The sequence below is a fragment of the Staurois parvus genome, unplaced genomic scaffold (assembly GCF_062004578.1).
Source record: "Staurois parvus isolate SC_StPar_1 unplaced genomic scaffold, SC_StPar_1.0 ptg000586l, whole genome shotgun sequence".
NCBI classification, from domain to species: domain Eukaryota; kingdom Metazoa; phylum Chordata; class Amphibia; order Anura; family Ranidae; genus Staurois; species Staurois parvus.
Window position 1 is genome coordinate 4087090 of NW_028318382.1, and position 24043 is coordinate 4111132.

General features: G+C 42.2%; 1 protein-coding gene across 2 annotated transcripts in view; it reads right to left on the minus strand.

Moving 5' to 3' along the window:
- LOXL2 (lysyl oxidase like 2) overlaps positions 1-24043 on the minus strand; it is a 143469-nt gene that overhangs the window by 25629 nt on the left and 93797 nt on the right. For both annotated transcript variants that reach the window (XM_089692477.1, XM_089692478.1), the window contains 3 exons: positions 23670-23837; positions 18417-18582; positions 14725-14968 (listed from right to left, as the gene is read on the minus strand). In XM_089692477.1, coding sequence (XP_089548603.1) covers positions 14725-14968; positions 18417-18582; positions 23670-23837 — 578 coding nt within the window. The remainder of the gene's footprint in view (positions 1-14724; positions 14969-18416; positions 18583-23669; positions 23838-24043) is intronic.

Genomic DNA, 24043 nt, shown 5'->3' on the forward strand with positions numbered 1-24043 from the left:
GAATGTGTTCGACAGGTGATAAGGAGGTGATATTTTGTCTCCTCACCACCTGATTTAAGCCCATGATTGCCATGCAATGCATGCAACTGTGACAGGATAGTACAGCAATTAGAGGTTTAAATCAGGTGTGAGGATTCAGGCGAAACTGTGCAACACTGTGCCCAGTAATCTTTGTCTTCTCCCATGTTGTTCAGGTAGATCTCTACCTCTTCAAAGTTGCCTACCCCTGCTCTAATGAGATGGAGGGGGGATCTCTGATGTGAAGGAGGGCTTCTGATTGATTTCCTACTGATAAGTAACATTTAGATTATTTTAAGGTTGAGAAACACTGATTTAGATCATATAGTAAGTTAGCTGCCCAATATTTATTGCCAATGCATTCAGTACATTTTATCCTGACAACCACATTCCAAGGAATCTCTGTTCATAAACCAGCAAACTCCTAAACCCAATAAGGGCTCTGATGTCCTTTAAGACGTTTCAGATCACAATTGATTAGCGAAATTGGGCGACAACTATGAAACTTCTAGCCCTGTGGCACAGTACATTAATAAAGATCAATCTGGTTTAATAACTGGACACCAAATATTGGATTAAATTCGCTGGTCTACTACTCTGATCTCAGCTGTATGTACTTATGCAGGCCATAGACGGGTAGAAAACCGGCTGTTTTTTTTTTAAAAAAACAAAAAATCGGCCATTCAATCAGCCGACGTTACCACCATTGGTAAAAAAATGTCGGCTGATTTTCGGCCCATCTACGGCCGGCAATTATATAGAATATGAAGAAGAAGTAGAATATGCTGAAGAAGAAGAAATAGAATATGAAGAAGAAAAAGTTGCAACATTGTATCTATTTGTATCCATTTCGGATACAGATGTTTCTATTCGAATACAAATAGATACAATGTTGCTATACTTTTAAATGTCAAATATAATATCGGACTGAAATTCTTTTTTTTTTACTTCTTATTCATATTCTATTTCTTCTTCTTTATATTCTATTTCTTCTTTTTATTCATATTCTATTTCTTCTTCTCATTCATATTCTATTTTTTTCCTTTTCTTCTTTTCTTTCTTCTTTCATGTCACTGCTCATGCGCATTTTTTAAAATCGGAAAAAGATCGGCAGATTTGTCCATCATTGCCGTGAAAATCGGCAGCACGACAAATTTGTCCGATTATTTTCCAGCAGGACCAATAATCGAAAAGGGCAAAAATCACTAAAAATGGCTGACCAATTACCGCACTAACGATCCGAAAATCGGCCAATTTTTTTTCTTCAGCCGATTTTCAGCCGTTTTTCATCCCATCTATGGCCCGCATAGCTGGACTCTGAAGTCATCAATCACTTTATCCTTGCATTGGTACATTGCTTGCCTATCTCATCACACACGCCTGTGCTGCTGCTCTGATTTCCTCACATGACCAGAACTATATTGTTACTGTTGAGTAGATCATTCCACGCAAGGACAGTGGCTTAATAATAAGGGCACCTCACTGCCACTCTGCACAGTGTTTTGGATCTTGGGATATTTGGACCCTGTGCAACTATAAAAAGTTAGTTGTGGTATCTGCTCTTTTGAGGGCCGGAGGCACTGGGAGAAGAGGGGAGTGCTCACAGTAGTTATTTGTGAGATGCAACAGTGATTTTACATCACACAATGTATGATACATTGTCTATTTGTTAATAGCCTGCTTATCTGTCTTAGATTTACTTTTAGCAGTTTACCTCAAAAGTGCTAATTTCAATCACCCTGAGCATCTGAAAAAACTTTACTGGTAACACAAACACATCAGGATCCCATAAAAACTGGATCTTTCTTGTAGAAAATATGTTAAAACACATTACCAAAAAAAATTCTTGTGCACTAATGCAGTACATATGGAAACACAATGTTGCATCTCACAAGTAATGGCTGTTAGAGAGTAGCACGCACCCTTTAGAGCTTTACATAGGGTCCATTCCCTTAACTCCCCCCATGCCTCTAGTTGCCAAGTGCTGAGGCGGCTGGGAAATGTCTTGTGATTTCTCAGGCCGTAGGGGAGTAAAGGATTGTCTTTTATGGTTTCCTGAGTGTTTGTTATACCAGTTGCCTTCTAAGTTTTATAAGCCAACAAAGGATAAGTGTACCCAAAAGCGGTAAAGCAGTTTTATGGTAGATGCTGGAGAGTTAAATCACCAAATGGCTTCTAAAGCTGGCCAGATTAAATTTTCATTAGACTGTTCTGACAAATGATGTTTCTATGAACATTTGTTCTTGCTATCAACTAATTTTGTTCAGAAGCCCTTCATAATTTCACCCAGACCTTTTATTTAAATGGAATCACAGACATAATAAACAGGTTTCATTACAATATTAATCGCTTGCTGACTGCGCACTGTAGCTTTACTGCTATAGTGCAGGCCAGCTGTGCAAAATGTGTATATATATATGTGATTTTACTTATGTGGGTAGGGAGCGCATGCGCTCGCCTAACCGCGCTGTCATTGGCTCCCTGACACGCCGATAAGCAGGTTCCAGACAGTGATTCACAGCCGGGACCCACCGACCATCTGTGTTAGTCTGTGTTAGTAAACAACACAGATCTCTCTACTGACAGCGGGGATGTGCTGGTTTTTGTCTCTCAGCAAAGCAGAGAGACAAAAAGGGGTTTATTTACTAAAGCTGGAGAGTGCAAAATCAGACTCACTTCTGCATAGAAAACAATCAGCTTCCAGGTTTCATTGCCAAAGCTTCATTGAACAAGCTGAGGTTAGAAGCTGATTGGTTTCTATGCAGAACGGAGTCTGATTTTGGACTCTCCAGCTTTAGTAAATAAACCCCAAACTGTCACATCCCCTAGTAAACCAGCACATATTGCACACATCACATATAGTTAGGTACACAGTTAACTTTTTGCTTGCCCAAGATGTTAACCCCTTCCTGCCCAGTGTCATTAGTACAGTATCAGTGTATTTTATTACCACTGACCACTATATTAGTGTCACTGGTCATGTCAGTGTCAGAATGCCTGCCGTACTATCATAGTCCTGCTATAAAATTCCAGTTTATATACCGTCAATTGTAGACTGTATAATTTTCACGCAAACCAATTAATATACTTTTTTCTTTTTTTTTTTTTTTTACCAAAGACGTGGTAGAATACATTTTTGCCTAAATGTATAAAGAAATTTCATTTTTGAAAATTTATGGGATATGTTTTATAGCCAAAAGAAAAAAAATTTTTTTTTTTTTTTAAATTTTCGGTCTCTTTTCGTTTATAGCACAAATAATAAAAAAAAGTAATCAAATACCACCAAAAGAAAGCTCTATTTGTGTGAAAAAAAATATAAATTTCATTTGTGTACAGTGTTGCATGACCGTGCAATTGTCAGTTAAAGTAGCGCAGTGCCGTATAGCAAAAAATGGCCTGGTCATGAAGAGGTGTAATCCTGGAGGGCAAGTGGTTAAAATTTTCAAAAGACATTTTCCTGATGAATGGCCAGCTTTATATCTCTCAGGGACTTCAGGTGTAAAATCTCTGTTCTTGTGTTTTCAGGCCTACATGCTTGCTAAAGCAATAAGTTCCCTCCCTTTGAGATTCATATTATACAATGGACAACTTACTGAAAGAGATGGATACTCCTATTTTAGAAGGAGAGACTCTCAAGGTGAGTCAGAACATACCCAAGAACTATGGTAACCATTGCACCACTGAAGTCCCCAGGAGAATAAGGAAGGTAGTGGATGTGTAAGCCCCAAGGACTATCCTATAACTGAAATATACTTTAGGGTGGAGTGGACCCTTAACTGATAATCAGTAGTGTATTTAGGTATTGCGCTGCCCTAGGCAACACAAAAATCGTCTGCTCCCACAGACACCGACCAACACCCCTCACCCCCTTCCCCCTCCAGCAGAGAGAGCCTGATATTGACCAACAACACCCCTGCCTCCCACCTAGAAAAGCCTTCCAACCCCCCTTCCCCCAGCGATAGAGAAAAAAACACTCATCTTCACGACTCCGGACATCCCCGGGAACAGAAGTTAGGCTCTACATACACCGACAAGCAGCTTGCAGTCTCTCTCGAATCGCACCTGGTTCCCATGGCATTCATGTCCCTTTTTCATCCCTTCTTCTGGGTGGAGGTGCTGCCCCCCTGAAAAATGCCACCCTAGACAGGTGCCTTGTTTGCCTTGTGGTAAATACGCCCCTGCTGATAATGATGTAATGGTTATATAATCTACCTACGGATTACATCATAGATTTTTTTTTCTCCTGAGTCATAGGATGGAACATTTCTGCTTTCCATCTCTAACTTTACTCTCGCAGTATATTTGGGACTCACTAATAATTGCTGACCATTGCTTTTTTTTTTTACTGTACCATCATCATTCTGAAAATTTCCTTACTCTCCCATAAATTCCTCTCAGAGTGCCAGGTTTTCACATTTGTCCCTCAGTTTTGTTCTCCCATGATCTACCACTTTTCCACGTTGGGGAGAGGAACATTCCCTAGCATTATATTGGATGTATTCCCCATTGGCCTTGCAGCAAACCACATTGTACAGCATGGAATTTTTCTAGCCTTGTAAGCTGGAGGCAGTAGATTTAAATGGTTGCTGATTTCTACTTGGCTTCAGTTCAGCTCTCACTCTGAAGAACTGTACTCAATAATAAGTCACAGATAAAAGACAGCGCCTTACAATATGGAAAAGATGAAGCTTGGTGCCACGTGAATAAAAAGCAGAGAGCATGTTCTTTTTCCCATATTCAAATGTGTGCGCTACTAATCAGTATTATCCGCAGGCAATTAATATTATCCACAGAATGGAAGCAATTGTATGTAGTCCAAAGCAAGCCACAAACCTTCCTGGATTTCTAGCTTACATCAACTTGTTTTAAAACTATACAAAAATGCCCAAACTGCCTTGGCATGAACTGTTCTAAAGCTATAAATTTATTTGGAAGTCACAATGATAATTTACTGCAGTCAGTATTATGACCATTGAGTTACGTAAGCTGATAAAGCAAAAAAGAGACATTTCTCTGCTTGAGTTTTCCTCCCACTAACAAGCAAGAAAACTATACAGGCCAGAAAGGAGGCTCAGCTACAGATAGGGATAGCATGAAAAACTGCGTCGTGGTAGGACAATGAATCTTACCATTTTATTTACCAAGGACTTTGTATAAATCTATGGAGAACGCAGACTTTGTCTGAACTGTTTGTCCTAACCACCAATTCATCTCTTGTGGCTCAATGCATGCATTCGAATTACACATACATTATCCAATAGCTATCATATTGTATAAATAGGTCAAGTTATCGGGTTTTACGTTGCATAATCATAGTTCTAACCCATTGCAGTGTTTTTTACATGATTTTTTCACATGTTCAACTTCAGAAACTGCCATGGTATAGAGGATGCAAGCCCAGAACTAACATCGGCAATCTGCTGTTAGGCACAAAAAAATTGCTGACCTGCATCAGGAAAAGGCACTAATTTTTCAGTCTTGGGACAATATCGAGTTGGCTAAGAGGAATATCTCTCTTATGGCCCCTTCTATTAAGTTCTTTTACTCCTGCGCTAGTGCATCCCAGTCAGGGCTGCTGTTAGAAACTACGGGGCCCCATAAAGCCAACCAGACAGGTCCCCCCATCAAGAAAAACTCAGTTTACTATACTTCAGTTATGAATGAACACAGTGAGGGATCGATACAAATCACTCATTGTGATCATTCAGGAAAGGAAGGGGCTGGTAAATGTGACATATTTACCGATCCCTTTCACACTCTCCGTCCAAAAAAATACTATTGTGTGCTTGCAGCTGCTGGTGGAAAGGAGAAGAGGGATGCCAGCAGTACTGTAGGGGTGGGGGCACACAGGGTGGGCCTGGGCAGCAGGGGGAAATGTATGGTGCACAGGGAGGGAGATGAGTGCATTGGGGAGGGGGCAATTACTGGAACCTATCCTCTGGGTGACCCTCTCTGCAGCAGCTGAAAGCTGGTGGGAAGGAGAAGAAGCCAGCTTTCAGCTTCTGCAGACAGAGTATCGGTTCCAGTAATTGACCCCCACCGTGCTGATCACCCTCCCTACCCACATCCAATTCACCCAGCTGCCTGGGCCCCCCTGCTAGTCTGGGCCCTCTACAGGAGGACTGGTGGTACCCCCTTATCCACAGCCCTGATCCCAGTGACTTCTAGTCTTTGTAGTATGTGGTCAGCTGTAGCTTGCATATGTGGGTTTTGAGGACCGCAACCTGGGTGCTGTCCTGCAGCAAATTGCATCATCCTTTGCAGGGTGCTCTGGTGAATACAGGTGCTCCTTAGATTCTGCACCTCAATCACACCATTTCAAACCATGCAGGCATTCTGATCCCTGCTCTGTCTCCTGAGCCTCTGGTGTCACTCTATCTTAGTCCCTGTCATCAAAAAACCCCAGATCCCATAGGACATGCAGTGGGTTTGTTCACACCATGGTGCAGAGATGTCAGTTTTTCTGAATGTGTTCTGCAATGCCCCAAGGAAATCTATTGTTCTCTATGTGCCCTGTTCACACCACAACACTAGTATCACATGCAGATTTTTTTCTGCACAGGAATCTGCAACGTGTATAAAACTCACTACAGTGCGCATGAAAATTGAGGTCTCTGTAAAGGAATCTGTGTGTTTCCATCAGTTTTTCTGCTCGTATGGTGTGAATAGGCGTCTTTTTTTTTTTTATCAGACACTATTTTTGTTTAGGGCCTTCCTTACTGTGTAGATTTCACTGAGAAATTATAATGCTTCTTCAGTGAGCAAATAGTTGTGGTTTAACAAAGACATTTTATAAAGAATAAAATATCAGCTAAGCTGTTGCTCATGCGGGAGTGTGCACCAGTTGGATAGGTGCATTATGATCAGACTGCATTATTCCACTTCAAGGAAAAATAATTACAGTCATTCAACAGCTAAATCACAGGTATTGCCTATAAATCCTACAAAACTCTCAAATGTCTGTACCCTGAGCCTGAGGATAGGGAGTGCACCTTTAATATGTCCTGTATTAAAGGGATGCAGTCAGAGTGGGGCCCGCAGTGATGTGTAGCTCCATGACAAACACACAACATACAACAAATACAGACACCAATATGAGAAATCCAAACATTTTCAGCCACCAAGGAGCTACAAACTTCTGCACAGGCTGCTATCTACTGGAAGACAATTACTTTAATACAACATCACTTCTATCTCCAACATAGTCATTATCACGTTGGACTATCTTTGTTGTACACTGTAGCTGATAAACTCACATTTACGAGCTGTTCAGTCTTTTTTCAGCAGCCCCTGAACTCTCCCTAATGTTTTCCTATGTGTCCATGTACACATCTTCGTTTACAGTCGTTTTACAGGCATTTGAGTTTACAGTCTTTTTTTGAATGCAGAAAGCTTGCGTTCAGCAGTCGATTTTATCAGCATTTCAAACACAAAATGCATGTAAATGCGGCAAATCGCGTTTATAAACGTTTGAGTTTGAAATGTTTTTTTAACTCTTCCAGTTCCCGATGCTGTCTGGAGCCTATTTTCATCATGAAAAATGCATGCAAAGCATTTTCAAGGTACTCAGATGGACGAACCATTGAAAACAGGATGTTCCTACCAAGCTTGTCACACATTGTAATGACCAATTCACACCTCAGACCTCTCCCACCCTTGGAAACAAAAGATATGTTAATGACCATTCACACCTCAAATTCCTCATGAAGACCCCCTGCCAGGTGACCTTAATGACTCACTCCACCAGACACCTTTCCCACCCTTGGAAACAAAAGAAATGTTAATGAGCAACTCACACCTAAGGTAATTTCAACACATACTGCTGTCTCTGCTTCTACTCTGTATTTCTCTGAAACAATCTGAAATAGTTAATAATTTACCACTTTTCAGTGCATTCTGGGCATTTGGGAGGTTCTCCTGTGCTTATCTTTAAAAAACGCTTCTAAACGCAAACGCGCATTAACGCGTTATGCAAACGTGACTAAACAGGCGTTTTTAACCTACGTATTCCAACAGTCAGTTTCCATCATTCAGAAGTGTCCCGTGTACATGGGGCCTAACAACAGCCATGCATCAGGTCAGTAACTCTGCAGACATCCTCAACTATCCCAGTGTTTAAGTGGAAGTATAAGCAAATCCTAACTACCTCTAAACCTACTCTCAGTCACATTCTAAGCCTAATCTATCTAGTCCTGCAAAGAAAAAAAATTGCTATACTTGCCTGTTCTGCAGCCGCTCCGGTCCGGTCTCCAGCAGCGTCCTCTGTGTGCAGGAGATAGCCAACAATGGCTTGGAAGTGATGCCACCTATAGAGTTGCCATGGGGCTCCCATTGTCGGCTGCCTTTCCTGCACACTCCTACACACTGAGGTCGCCGCTGACAGCTCAGCCTGGGACTGGAGCAAAGTGGCTGCAAAACGGGTAAGTATAGTCATTTTTTCTTTACAGGGCTAGATAGATTAGGCTTAGAATGTGGCCCAGAGTAGGTTTAGAGTTAGTTAGGATTTGCCTTTATGTCCACTTTAATACTGACTACACAGACATCAGTGCATCTTACAATGGCCCATAGAAAGCATCTGCTTTCAAGTTTATCCCAAAGATTTATCCAAACTAGCTTGGACCGTTTGAACTAGGGGTTAAGCTTATCCTTATAATGAAACATTAATGTATTGTTAGTGCAAGTTAAAAGAAAAAATGCTTTATGGACTCAATGGTGTTGCAATCAGACCAGCTGATATTTTTCCAATCACAGCCCAAGGTATACAGTTGCAAGAAAAAGTATGTGAACCCCTTGGGATTACGTGGAGTTTTGCATGAATTGGGCATAAAATGTGCTTTGAACGTCATCTAAGTCACAACAATAGAAGAACACAGTCTGCTGAACATAATACTACACAAACATTAGATGTTCCATGGTTTAATTGCACATAACATGTAAACATTCACAGTGCAGGGAGGAAAAAGTATGTGAGGCCCTAGCTTAATGACTTCTCCCAGAGCTAATTGGAGCCAGGAGTGAGCCAACCTTGACTCCAAACAGTGTGATGATATTGGATGTGTTGCTGACAACTGTCCTGCCCTTAAAAAACACACACCTGTTTTGGGTTTACTGGTTTCAAGAAGCACTGTCTGATGTGAACCATGCTTTGCAGAAAAGAGCTCTCAGAAGACCTACAATCAAGAATTATTGACTTGCATGAAGCTGGAAAGGGTTACAGAAGTATCTCCAAAAGCCTTGATGTTCATGTGTCCACGGTAAGACAGACTGTCTACAAATGGAGAAAGTTTACCACTGTTGTTACTCTCCCTAGGCGTGGTCGTCCTGTAAAAAGGACTGCAAGAGCACAGCGCAGAATGCTGCATGAGGTAAAGAAGAATCCCAGAGTGTCAGCTAAAGACCTACAGAAATCTCTGGCACATGCTAACATTTTTGTTGACACATCTACAATAAGGAAAACATTAAACAAGAATGGAGTACATGGGAGGACACCACGGAGGAAGCCATTGCTGTCCAAAAAGAATATTGCAGCACGTTTGAAGTTTGCAAAAGAGCACCTGGATGTTCCACAGCACTACTGGCAAAATATACTGTGGACAGATGAAACCAAGATTGAGTTGTTTGGGAAGAACACACAACACTATGTGTGGAGAAAAAAAGGCACAGCACACCAACATCAAAACCTCATCCCCACTGTAAAACATGGCGGAGGGAGCATCATGGTTTGGGGCTGCTTTGCTGCCTCAGGGCCTGGACGGATTGTTGTCATTGATGGGAAAATGAATTCCAGAGTTTATCAAGACATTTTGCAGGAAAACGTATGACCATCTGTCCGCCAACTGAAGCTCCGCAGAGGATGGGTGATGCAACAGGACAATGACCCAAAGCATACAAGTAATTCAACAAAACAATGGCTGCAACAGCACATAATACGCCTTCTGGAGTGGCCCAGTCAGAGTCCTGACCTCAACCCGATTGAAATGCTGTGGCATGACCTTAAGAGAGCGATTCACACCAGACATCCCAAGAATATTGCTACACCAAAACAGTTTTGTGAAGAGGAGTGGTCCAAAATTACTCCAGATCGTTGTGCAGGTCTGATCTGCAACTACAGGAAATGTTTGGTTGAGGTTATTGCTGCCAAAGGAGGGTCAACCAGTTATTAAGTCCAAAGCTTCACATACTTTTTCTCCCTGCACTGTGAATGTTTACATGTTATGTGCAATTAAACCATGGCAACATCTAATGTTTGTGTAGTATTATGTTCAGCAGACTGTGTTCTTCTATTGTTGTGACTTAGATGACGTTCAGAGCACATTTTATGCCCAATTCATGCAAAACTCCACGCAATCCCAAGGGGTTCACATACTTTTTCTTGCAACTGTATATTTTAGAAGGTTTACCCTGCTTGTTTGTACATACCATGCACTCATCAAGAGTGCAACACATTTTATGTTTTAATATTGCTACTAGTGCACTGTATGGTATAGGTTGTATTGTGGACTGGAAAATCTCTTCCCAGACCCACGTCAACTAATATCTCCCTCATTCCTTCACCATGGCTTTTATCCCAATTGGATGATCAATTTTGTTGCAGACCGAGGCAGCAAAAACAGAAGCAATGAGCCAAAGTTACCATAAGATCATAGCTGAATGGGAAATTATGAATGAATTTGAAATCCATTGCATTGTTTTTGTCTCCATTGCCTTGCTGTGCGACAAAATTCACAAATCTTCCCAACTCTATGCCTCTGAGATTCGGATAATTCTATGACCCGGAGCTCAAAACTCACTTTCCTGTACCTGATGAGCTTGCCTTTTTAAGGGCAAAAGTAAACATTAAGCCATTCCCACTAATATGTTTATATGCAAAGTATGTGTGAAAAGAGTTGCTGATGCATGTGTCTATATATAGAGCTGCATATATGCAAATGGGAAGAGGGGGCTCACCTCTGCTGAATAGACAGGGTTTCTAGTTTTCAGGCCACTGAGTATGTGTATATATACACATTTTATGTAAACATATTTAAAAGAATAAACTGCGCAAAACGTCAGTCAGGACAATTTAGCAGTTGTGCTTTTTTTAAATCACAAAAATGGCTTTAATTAACACTACCAGCTTGAATTAATAGCTAAAATGTTTAATAGTTCCTAGTTCTAAATGCAACTTACCAAACTTGTGAAGAAAAAACATTTTTCAAGCTAAGAACTAATCATATCATGATGATGGCTCTGTTGGAGCAATGAGAGGGGCAAGAATCAAGTATTCTTCAATTAGGGCTACAGCTGTGGCCCCCAAGAACCACAGGTCTGCTAACAGCATCTACTTTATATGGCCCAGGTCTCAACGGCTGTGTTCCTTTTACAGAAATAGTATTTACAAGTCCAGTGCTGGGTGAAAGGCTTTCGTAGTCAAAACTGATAGACCATCGTACTCATAACCTGTACATGTGAAAACAAAAAGGAGGCCCAGGTAAAGGGTTATAGATACAGGAAATTTAAGCAAAGTTTATGTTTTGGGGGGAGCCGTCATTAATTCTTGCCTTTCTTGCTGTCAGGATCAAACAAGCTTGTAAGATAATAATATATTGCTAAGATTCTTATCAAATGCTAGATACCTTCCAGCACTAACACCTGCACATAGCTGCACAAGATCCCCAGCTGAACCCATTTCCCCTCCAACCAATATCTTGTATATGTCTCCCTATCCCTAGATATGTGCCCCACCATGTTCTCCAGTCCTGATCACAAAGACTCCAACCCCCAACTCCCGCAGCTTCTGGGGCAGTGGCTTCACTCTGATTTAACCAAAGTTATGTAGCCACCCCACCTAGTTCCTGGTCCAAATGCCAAGAAACAGGCATGTCTTTATTCTCGCTCTACATTCCTCGACTCTAGCCTGGCACTCTGTCCCTGGCATGTATAATTAAGAGGTGCGGTGTCCTGGGCTTCTCGGACTGGCAACGGTTCTGTGCTATATTTGCTGCTTGTTTTCACTCCCATGTGTTTATTAGTTCTACTTTTAGCCTAGAAAATCTAAATTTGATCAGCAGTAAATAACATTAATGGCGAGCAACTGCTGGCTTCATGACAGCAGGAAGGAAGAAGGGAGAGATGCCAGAGAGACTTTTAGCCCCAGATTGATATGCAATAAAGTTCATTTTAAAATATAACTTCATCTTTTAAGCAACATTAACACTTTTAAAAGTAAAACTGCAAAATAATCAAATTGAAATAATATTCCATTATTCTAGTGCAGGCATGGGAGCTTTTCAAAGAGAATAGTCATAAATGCCAAAGGAATATAGAAATTAATGTACAAATATAGAGGTCACAGCACAGCACTAGCTCAGTTTAGAGCCATTTATTAATCACAAAAGTAAAAATAGCAACATTTCGGAGTACATAACAGCCTCTTCATCGCGCAGTCTGCCTGATGAGGTTGTTCTATGCTCCAAAATTTCACTGCTGTTATTTTTAAAATGACTAAAAAAAATGGCTGCACTTTTTGGATACTGGATACTTTGCAGCTAATTTGTTTTGCAAATTCTTTATGTAATGAGCTGGTGATGCTCTGTGCTTGTGGAGATTTTGAATGGCAGCACCATCCACTTTTACTACAGCGTTCACTTCAGTTATACTATCTACACCGTTTGGAGTAGACTATATCCTCTGTATCTTTGATATTCAAATAATGTGTCTATGGTTACTGCAAAACAGTGACTGAATACTGATTTCTCCTGTCTTCCCATCCATTCTCTCCATAGACATTGTACATCAACATTTTCCCAAAGAGAATGTCGCCATATACGAGCCCAGCCAATGCTTCTTCTTGAAATTGGCCATGTTGTGCTGGCATGTTCAACTGCCCTGTAAAGGTAAAATGTAAGTAAACCCCAAAAATGAACTTCCATTTGCTCCCTTTTGGTCTTTTGTAAGTGTATGGTAAGTGTTTTGTTATATCTGTACAATAAAAAAAATACTTGTGAATTTGTTAGGAATTCAGAGCTGTCCTCTGTGTTCCCTGGACATTTCATGGGTTATTATGAGACTAAGTAGCCCTCTTAGATATCATCTTGGGACTACAGAATAATTAGTCTTTATGTTGCAGAGATGAGAGTGGGAGGGTTTAAGTAGTTTGTCAAAAGACAACTGGGCAGGGATGACACCACTCAGTCCAAAAGAATTCTGTATGTTGTCAGTCCACAACAAGGCTTAAGAATTGAGTGCATTTTTGGCAGATCAACAGATAATATTCTGTAATTGCAGAGTCTTTTAAGAGGGATAAAACGTGGGGAAATGTGCCTGTATTGCAGAGATGTACTGCATGTGTTTTTATTTTAATTTATGTCCTGATATACCCTTTAGTGGTTTCCTATAAAATCAAGGTTTTGATATAAATTAATAAACGTATTTGATCTGATCTCTTTCCAAAGTATAGCTTATAAAATGATATAGTTTCCTTTTAAAGTGTGCCACCAGAACTACAAGGAGGCATACAAGTTGAGGACATAACCTAATCTGTGTGCTGGGGGTTGGCTACTGTCAAGAAAACATTTCCATGCCTGAAGCATATGCTAAAGATAAAAGCCATCAGTTCAGCATGCCCCCCCTCCACCTGGTTTTGGATGTGAAAATACTCTGAAGTATAATTGCTCATTTTTGAGTAGGACTGTAGAGAAGTCTTTGGATTTATGTAAGTGAATGCCTGACGTGTGCCAAGGCATGCAGAAGGAGAGGGGGAAAAGCTGTAAACATCGTCTTATATTTAGTCACCTGAGCGGACTGCTCCTTGCCAAGTTCTCGACCATTCATGTTAGACATCCAAATAACAACAAAAACAAACCTGTATAGAACCATTTAAACTTAACACAACAACCCTGAGGCAGATGTACACGTACATTTGGTAGCACTCATAGGTACATGACTTGTTAGCTCCTAGATGCTCTAATATAAATAGCCCTACAAGGTATGTGACCATAAAGGCCATCTTTACAATGCCGATTTTAGGGCATCCAATTCACACTTTAATGAAAACCTATCAGGATAGGTTACGATAAAGTGAACCTGTGCTTTACCTATGCAGGTTCACTTTAAAGCCCATCTCTGGGCAAAGTTAACGCCCTTCCTCCCAACTATTCTGCCTTCAAATGTCCATCACTGGTGCATCTATTTGCAGCGGAGACCAGTGATCCAGCAATGTGCAGTCTGTGCAAGCTGATGACTGGTCCCCTCATCATAACAACATCACACCACTGTAGTCTTTTGGAACCTGTGAGGACCCTCCCAATGAACAGCCAATGTGCAACAAGGGCAATCAAAGAAGGACCCTTCCACTTTGCAGTCCAGAAGAGAGTGGACTCAGCACCTTAAGTGTCATGTGACCACAGTTTTGGGTATACAAAAGAGACATTGGATTAGGGATTTTTAAAACTAACTTGGCAATTAGTTGCATGGGGGGAAGGTGATAAAGGGTACTTTAAAAGATGGTAGAGTATAACAAGTGAGGTTGTGATTACAATACTTTAAAGCTTTTTCTGCTATCACTCTAATGGTGGTCATACTTGTAACAATAAATGACGGATCCCTATATGTATGGTCTCCATAAAAATGATCAGGGATTCTAATACAAAAGCCACTTTTATTTCAGATACTCCCTCAATTAACACAGTGCATTAGTATTATTGTGGGCTTTGGTTAATGACTTACCGGTGACATTCGTGCCATACCCAGGCATGGCGCCCATTCTTAGGTCGAAAGTCAGCTTGTCCAGTGTTATGTATCTGGGAGCTGAAACGTAGAAGACGGCGGTATCCAGTCGTATAACTGATGTGATCAGCTGAGGAGGCGAGACAGCGCTCTTCATGAGCACACTGAAGCATAAACATGGGTCTATCCTCCAAGTATGTGGTCTGCTCAACCAGAGGAGCATTGAGGACAAGATCAGAGGCAGCTGCCAGGGAGAAAGACAGTTAGGTACACATTATTGGTGCCAAGGCTCCTTTAATTCGAAGAAACAGTGACATATAACCACAATGTGAGAAGGGACCTCAGCTTAATTCACCATTAAGGCAATCTAGTCAAGTCCCTAGAGTGAGTGGTACTCTGGGGCAGCTCAGATAAGTTTTTACAATTAAATGAATAATTATGATAGCAATATCACAGGGGTTTTCAGATTTATGAATGTACAGTGTCTCACGGAAGTGAGTACACCCCTCACATTTTTGTAAATATTTTATTATATCTTTTCATGTGACAACACTGAAGAAATTACACTTTGCTACAATGTAATGTAGTGAGTGTACAGCTTGTATAACAGTTTAAATTTGCTGTCCCCCCTAAATAACTCAACACACAGCCATTGATGTCTAAATCTCTGGTAACAAAAGTGAGTACACCCCTAAGTGAAAATGTCCAAATTGAGCCCAATTAGCCATTTTCCCTCCCTGGTGTCATGTGACTCATTAGTGTTACAAGGTCTCAGGTGTGAATGGGGAGCAGGTGTGTTAAATTTGGTGTTATCGCTCTCACTCTGTCATACTGGTCACTGGGAGTTCAACATGGCACCTCATGGCAAAAAACTCTCTGAGGATCTGAAAAAAAGAATCATTGCTCTACATAAAGATGGCCTAGGCCGGGTGTCGGCAACCCGCGGCTCCAGAGCCGCATGTGGCTCTTTTTCATCTTTGCTACGGCTCCGGAGCACACTGCCCACCAGGTGACAGGCAATAGGGTTTCAGTGGTCGGCAAGCCGCGGATCGCAAGCCACATGCGGCTCTTCTGTGTGCCGGGCGCCCGCTCCCCTCCCTCCTCTCGGGCGGCCGCCTCAAAAGTCAGGACTCTTTTAATCCGGCCCGCGGAGCGTGGAACATTAGCTGTCAGGATGTAGGCGGGGCAGCCAGGATGTAGGCGGGGCAGCGTGACGAACTCCTCTCACAGTCCGCCCTGAAGACCGGAACACAGCGCGGGAACACAGCGAGAGGAACGCGCGGAGCAAAGGTAAGTGAATTGAGACAATATGGGGAATTAATTACTATAGGGGGGATGAATTACTATGGGGGATGAATTATTATATGGAGGATTAATTACTATGGGGGATGAATTACTATGGAGGATGAATTACTATGGGGGATGAATTACTATATGGGGGATGAATTATTATATGGAGGATTAATTACTATGGGGGATGAATTACTATGGAGGATGAATTACTATATGGGGGATGAATTACTATGGGGGATGAATTACTATGGAGGATGAATTACTATATGGAGGATGAATTACTATATGGGGGATGAATTACTATGGGGGATGAATTACTATAGGGGGGATGAATTACTATATGGGGGATGAATTACTATGGGGGATGAATTACTATATGGGGGATGAATTACTATGGGGGATGAATTTCTATATGGGGGATGAAGCTAACTGCACGATCCTGTATATAGCATTAAGGTAAGAAACAATATATGCAGTGTCGGATTTGTTTTAAATGTTGCAATGGTTTTGCGGCTCCCAGTCTTTTTTTTTCCCTTCGGAAACGGGTCCAAGTGGCTCTTTATGTCTTAAAAGTTGCAGACCCCTGGCCTAGGCTATAAGAAGATTGCCAAGACCCTGAAACTGAGCTGCAGCATGGTGGCCAAGACCATGCAGTGGTTTAACAGGACAGATTCAACTCAGAACAGGCCTTGGCATGGTCGACCAAAGGAATTGAGTGCACGTGCTCAGCATCATATCCAGAGATTGTCTTTAGGAAATAGACGTATAACTACTACCAGCATTGCTGCAGAGGTTGAAGGGGTTGGGGGTCAGCCTGTCAGTGCTCAGACCATATGCAGCACACTGCATCAAATTGGTCTGCATGACTGTTGTCCCAGAAGGAAGCCTCTTCTAAAGATGATGCACAAGAAAGCCTGCAAAGAGTTTGCTGAAGACAAGCAGACTAAGGATATGGATTACTGGAACCATGTCCTGTGGTCTGATGAGACCAAGATAAACTTTTTTGATTCAGATGGTGTTAGTGTGTGAGGTGAGGTGTACAAAGACAAGTGTGTCTTGCCTACAGTCAAGCATGGTGGTGGCAGTATCATGGTCTGGGGCTGCATGAGTGCTGTTGGCACTGGGGAGTTACAGTTCATTGAGGGGACCATGAATGCCAACATGTACTGTGACATACTGAAGCAGAGCATGATCCCCTCTCTTTGGAGACTGGGCCGCAGGACAGTATTCCAACATGATAACGACCCCAAACACACCTCCAAGATGACCACTGCCTTGCTAAAGAAGCTGAGGGTAAAGGTGATGGACTGGCCAAGCATGTCTCCAGACCTAAACCCTATTGAGCATCTGTGGGGAATCCTCAAATGGAAGGTGAAGGAGAGCAAGGTCTCTAACATCCACCAGCCCGTGATGTTATCATGGAGGAGTGGAAGAGGACTCCAGTGGTATCCTGTGAAGCTCTGGTGAACTCCATGCCCAAGAGGGTTAAAGCAGTGCTGGAAAATAATGGTGGCCACACAAAATATTGACACTTTGGGCCCAATTTGGGCATTTTCACTTAGGGGTGGACTCACTGTTGTTGCCAGCAGTTTAGACATTAATGGCTGTGTGTTGACTTATTTTGAGGGGACAGCAAATTTACACTGTTACACAAGCTGTACACTCACTACTTTACATTGTAGCAAAGTGTCATTTCTTCAGTGTTGTCACATGAAAAGATATAATTAAATATTTACCAAAATGTGAAAGGTGTATTCACTTCCGTGAGATACTGTATGTATTCCTTTATAAAAGCCAATGCCTACCAAGCAAAGATAAAAGCTAATGTCTACCCAGTAGAGGGGAGGTTCCGCTTATCTCAAACACTTTTTAAATAACTAAACAGACAAATTCGAATCTGCTTTAATTATTGTATATTATGTAAAATTTTAAAGAGGACATATAGTGATTGTAATGTTTTTGTTGAGATAAACATAGAAGATGTAATCAAAATTGTTCTTAGTAATTATGTATAGTTTACGATAATACACACATGATCACCGATAAAGTCTGTCTGATTGAAAATATTTGATTACAGAAACACCAACAATACATCTGATAGCCATGGACCACATTTATACAATAACTGTAAGTTGAATTCAAAACATTTTTATATTTATGGAAATAAATATGTACTTTTTCTTATTGAAACTTTGTTATTTTGAAAAGCTGTATCATCTTTAGGTGTCACTAATCTCTGCCTTCTCATTAGTGTTTCCCCAGCTCCTGCAGGTTGTGGGAAAAGCGTGTAAGTGACAGTGAGGGGCAGAAAGTGAGGAGAGACTCTTGACAATTCTCCTTTTGGTATAAACAGCTCTGAATATTGTAATAAACCTTAGTATGGGGTATAAAGAACTCACTCTCTGCACAAGACACTCCGGCAGCGAATCGTCCTCCTCCTTTGGGGCAGTTGAGATGGGGCCCATCATTTCTGCAGTGTGATAGTGACATCTCTGTGCCTGAGCACTTTACTCCACTCATAAGAACATCATCAGCTGTGACATCCCCCTGCCAGTACCAGGTTTCCTGTGGAAGGAATACAATTCTCAATGCTCTGGGAATACAAAAGTTATGGACATTACACCAAGATCTTATCACAGATACCAGGTCTAATGTCCACTCTTTTCTATAAATACGGATGAGAGGAAGTGTGGAGATATTGCTCACAGAAAGTTTTATTTTCACACTTTCACAAAAAAAACAAAAAAACACAACTGGCTTATTGCTGCTGGCCACCTCTATGCTATGTACAACATTAAAGGGCAACTCTAATAACTAATATTATTCATTGAACAGCAGAAATTATCCAGAAAACACATCATATATGCTTAAAACACATCTCAATCCAAAACCAATTATGTAATATATATTGTGGCTTACCACTACATGTGATTGCTGCATTAGTTTTATTTTTTTCATGCCTTTTTTCTTTAATATTTTCCCCTTAATCCTGCCAGTAATATACTACCTGTCCCTGAGTGACAATGTTCGCCATACTGTACTATTGAGGAGCAGCATTGTCACCCTAAGACAGGAAGTAAAGACTAGTGAACAGCAAGCTTCTCATAAGGATTCCTAATTGTAGTACAGTCTCTTGTCACATGATTCTGTTGTGCAGGCTCCTTTATAAATGCTCTAGTGTACATGGCTAACCCACTGAGCACACCAGACTTTAGTTTCATAAGATGCGTCTCCAGCTTGCAGGCTGTGTCTTCTAAGTCACTTTAAGGCCCCTTGGTCACGGGTGCATCTGGCTGCAGTGTTTGCATTCTGACATTTTAGTGTCCCTGGGAGCAGGGTCGTCTTTAATATTGATTGGACCCTGGGCAAACATTTTCTTGGCGCCCCCCATCCCCTTGCAATTTCACTCTCCACCTGGTCTGAAACATACAATAAATAGCAGCTAGACTCAATATCAATTTGCTGCAGCAGATCAGGCAGCGATTGTAACTGGTTACCAGAGGTTACAGCATATCATAACCGCTCACTGATTGGTTGCTAGAGGTTACTGCAAAACGTTACCACACACTGGTTGCTAGAGGTTCCTGCACAACCTTACAGCTCACTGATTGTTTGCTAGAGGTTACTGCACAACGTTACCACACACTGGTTGCTAGAGGTTCCTGCACAACCTTACAGCTCACTGATTGGTTGCTAGAGGTTACTGCACATCATTATTGCCCACTGGTTGCTAGAGGTTCCTGCACAACCTTACAGCTCACTGATTGTTTGCTAGAGGTTACTGCACATCATTATTGCCCACTGGTTGCTAGAGGTTACTGCACATCCTTACCACTCACTGATTGGTTGCTAGAGGTTATTGCACACCCTTACCACTCACTGATTGGTTGCTAAAAGTTACTGCGCATCATTATTGCTAACTGGTTGCTAGAGGTAACAGCAGATTACTTCTGTTTACTGATTGGTTGCTAGAGGTTGCTGCACATCATTACAACTCAGTGGTTGGTTGTTAGTGGTTAACATGGCAATCTGTTTCTGAATGGGCCCCTGGACTGAACGTGGCAGTGTCCCCATGCAAGGGCCCCTGGACTGGAGGTGGCAATCTCTTAATGAAAGTGTCCCTGGACTGAAGGTGGCAATGTCTTTATGAAGGGGCCCATGGACTAGAGGTAGCAGTCTGTCTATGGAGAACCTACATAGAGAGACTGCTACCTCCAGTCCAGGGTCCCTCCATAGGGAGACTTCCATCTCCAGGGGCCCCTCTACAGAGAAACTACTATCTCCAGTCCATAGAAAGATAGCTACCTCCAGTCCAGGGGCCCCTCCTATTGTAAATTGACATTAGAATGGAAAGCCCCTGGGATAGTAAATCAGTGCCGAGTGCAGTAACAGTAGTGCAGGAACACTGTGATCCTCCTGGCAGTGTAGAGGTTATGGTGCCTGCCCAGTGTGTGTCCTGTGTGTATGGTCTCATCTGAGCTGACCCTGGTCCAGCTCTCCCCTTCTCCTCCTCCTCCACAGCGTTGCCAGTCAGGTCTGTCATTGTGGACTCAGGGTGGCATGGGGCACTTGCTCTGTGGTGATGGGATCGGTCAGACACTGTCAAAGTATGGCCTCAAGGGGGAGGTTGGGGGGCTGGCGAGGGCGAGGAGGCAGATGGCCCCAGACTCCCTGCACATGCTGACATAGCAGCAGCAGCTCCCCCGGTGGAATTAAAGCCATGTGGGGAGAGGAAGAGGACAGATTACTTCAAGCTAACAGTACTGCAGCCAGAACTAGAGGAAGTAAACGTGGCTGACTGCTCCATCTGTGGCCGATGCCAGCAACCCTGGACAGCGTGAGCTCAAGGGGAAGCTGCTTTGGGCCCCACAATAATGACTGGGCTCCGGGAAGCTGCCCGTTTTGCCCTGCATTATAGACGGCCCTGCATGGGAGGCACAGATGCAGCATTTAACCCTGCTGCCTATATCCTGTCAAAGTCTATGGCAGGCTGCAGCTGTACAAGGCTGAACGCTGTACTGAGTGGTACTCACATTTAGGGGAATGAATCAAATCATAGTGTATTATCCTTTAAAACCGTTTCATTAGTAAAAGTAATACACTCACAAATACTCTGTATATAAACTGCTTTGTGCACAAAATGTGTCCTCCAGATTTTTTTCAGTGGTGAAAATCCTAAAATTGCCAGGTGGTGTCAGTATGGAACCATCCAGCGTTGTGACGTCAAAGCCCCTCCCCTATGCGTTATGCCCCCGGTCACATAGCTTCATCAGATTTCAGCCTTTTATTAGTTTAGTGCAGGGGTGGGCAACTGTGGCCCTCCAGCTGTTGGTGAACTACAAGTCCCATCATGCCTATGTCTTTGGGAGTCATGCTTGTAACTGTCAGTTTTGCAATGCCTCATGGGACTTGTAGTTCTACAACAGCTGGAGGGCCACAGTTGCCCACCCCTGGTTTAGTGTATTCTGGCAGTTACAAGCCAGGTTCTGATTGGTTGCTACAGTTGTGTCCAAAATTATTCAACCCCCACTGAAATTGAGTGTTTTGGCCAGTTTGACATTGCTTTTGATCATTCAGTCATCTTGCTTACATTTACATTAAAGAGGCACTTGTAGGTCAGACAAATATAACATAACAGTTATAATGAAATAACCACAAATGTCTTTTCTGTGCTCACAGCATTATCAGTTTTATTCAACCCCCAAGTGACATTCAATCTTAGTACTTAGTACAGCATCCTTTTACAGTTATAACAGCTTTTAAACGTGAAGCATAGCTTGACACAAGTGTCTTGCAGCGATCTACGGGTATCTTCGCCCATTCTTCATGGGCAAAGGCCTCCAGTTCAGTCACATTCTTAGGCTTGCGCACTGCAACTGCTTTCTTTAAGTCCCACCAGAGGTTCTCAATCGGATTTAAGTCTGGTGACTGCGATGGCCACTCCAAAATGTTCCAGCCTTTCCTCTGCAACCATGCTCTAGTGGACTTGGAGGTATGCTTGGGATCATTGTCCTGTTGAAAGGTCCAACGTCTCCCAAGCCTCAGGTGTGTGACGGACTGCATCACGTTTCCATCCAATATCTCCTGGTACTGAAGAGAATTCATGGTACCTTGCACACGCTGAAGCTTCCCTGTACCTGCAGAAGCAAAACAGCCCCAAAGCATGATTGACCCTCCACCATGCTTCACAGTAGGCAAGGTGTTCTTTTCATCATAGGCCTTGTTCTTCCTCCTCCAAACATAGCGTTGATCCATGGGCCCAAACAGTTCTAATTTTGTTTCATCAGTCCACAGAACACTATCCCACAACTTTTGTGGTTTGTCCACATGGCTTTTGGCATACTGCAGTCGACTCTTCTTATTCTTTGGAGACAGCAAGGGGGTACGCCTGGGAGTTCTGGCACGGAGGCCTTCATTACGCAGTGTGCGTCTTATTGTCTGGGCTGAAACTTCTGTACCCACATCTGACAAATCTTTTCTCAGTTCCTCAGCAGTCACACGGGGACTTCTCTCCACTCTACGCTTCAGGTAGCGCACAGCAGTCGAAGTCAGCATCTTCTTTCTGCCACGACCAGGTAGCGTTTCAACAGTGCCCTTTGCCTTGAATTTGCGAATGATGCTTCCTAAGGTGTCTCTTGGTATGTTTAACATCTTTGCAATCTTCTTATAGCCATTGCCCTTCCTGTGAAGAGAAATCACCTCTTCTCTTGTCTTCCTGGACCATTCTCTTGCCTTCACCATGTTTGTAACCACACCAGTAAATGTCTAGAAGGAGCTGAGTATCACAGTCATTTTAAAGCTGCCTAATTGGTGCTTATTATGCTTGATTGCTGCTCGGTGACATCCACAGGTGTTTTCAATACCTGATGGAAAGCACCTGTATGAACCTCTGTTCTTCAGAGTGGTAGTCTTTAAGGGGTTGAATAATTGTGGCAATGAAGAAACCACATAAGAACCATTTACTACTGTATTACATAAACAATTGATGTCATTTTAGTTGCATTTGGGTAGTTACAACGTCCTTGTAGGATTTGATTCTGAATACAATTCCAAATGTACACTATAGTCCCTAAACCCCTTTACAGCATTGGGGGTTGAATAATTTTGGACACAACTGTAAATGGGAATGCAAATCCACTGCTCTTTGCATTGTGTTATTACATACATTCATGGGATACAGGAATAGACATCCAGTACTGCCTAGGGTAACATAAGCTTTAGGTAAACTTCTGTTCATTTCTATCTGACATATATTTATGTGCATCTCTCTGTATGTGAATCCGAGGGGTCTGATCAAGAACATCTATTTTATTACAGACATTATAAATTGCCGCCCCCAGGGGTTTTGGCATTGCTGAATCCTACATGTTGCACAACATTAAACTATCTGCTTACAGCTGCTGTGCATGGAACAATGTTTGGTCTCCACACTGTGGAATGAAGCCAGGGAACATTCCTGTAAAGGATCCAGAGTAAGACATGCTATCCTGCTTTGTTATGTCACCAGCCAAGCCAGACCTGATGGAGGATTTTCTTAAAGAGAATCTTGCACACACTGAACTGTATACTCTATCCATTTTCACAAAGTAGACACTGTATGGTGCTCCAATACTCAGAACTGGACATCTGTTTGGGTAACATCCACTCCTTACCTGGAAAGCATGGCTGGCAAATCCTAGTCCTAGTTGGCGGCAGACAATCATTGCTTCCATGGTGCCCCATCCTTCACTGCACACAGTGCCCCAGCGCAGGGTGCCATTATTCTCCATTAGAACTTCTACTCTTCCTTCTGTGGGGTTACGTCCACCATTCAGACGAAGCTGCATAGAAACAGACCATCACAGGTAAGGAAGTATGATACTTGCATTAGAGCCATATTTCAAACAGCGATTGCATGCTCAGTTTACCCTCTAAGCTATCGATATAGTATGGAGCTGTGTATGTAAAGCACAAACTTTTTTCTTAGTTTTGAATAGAATAGGTAAGGATTGGGTCCTCTGTCAGATTTTATTTACTCATCAAAGAA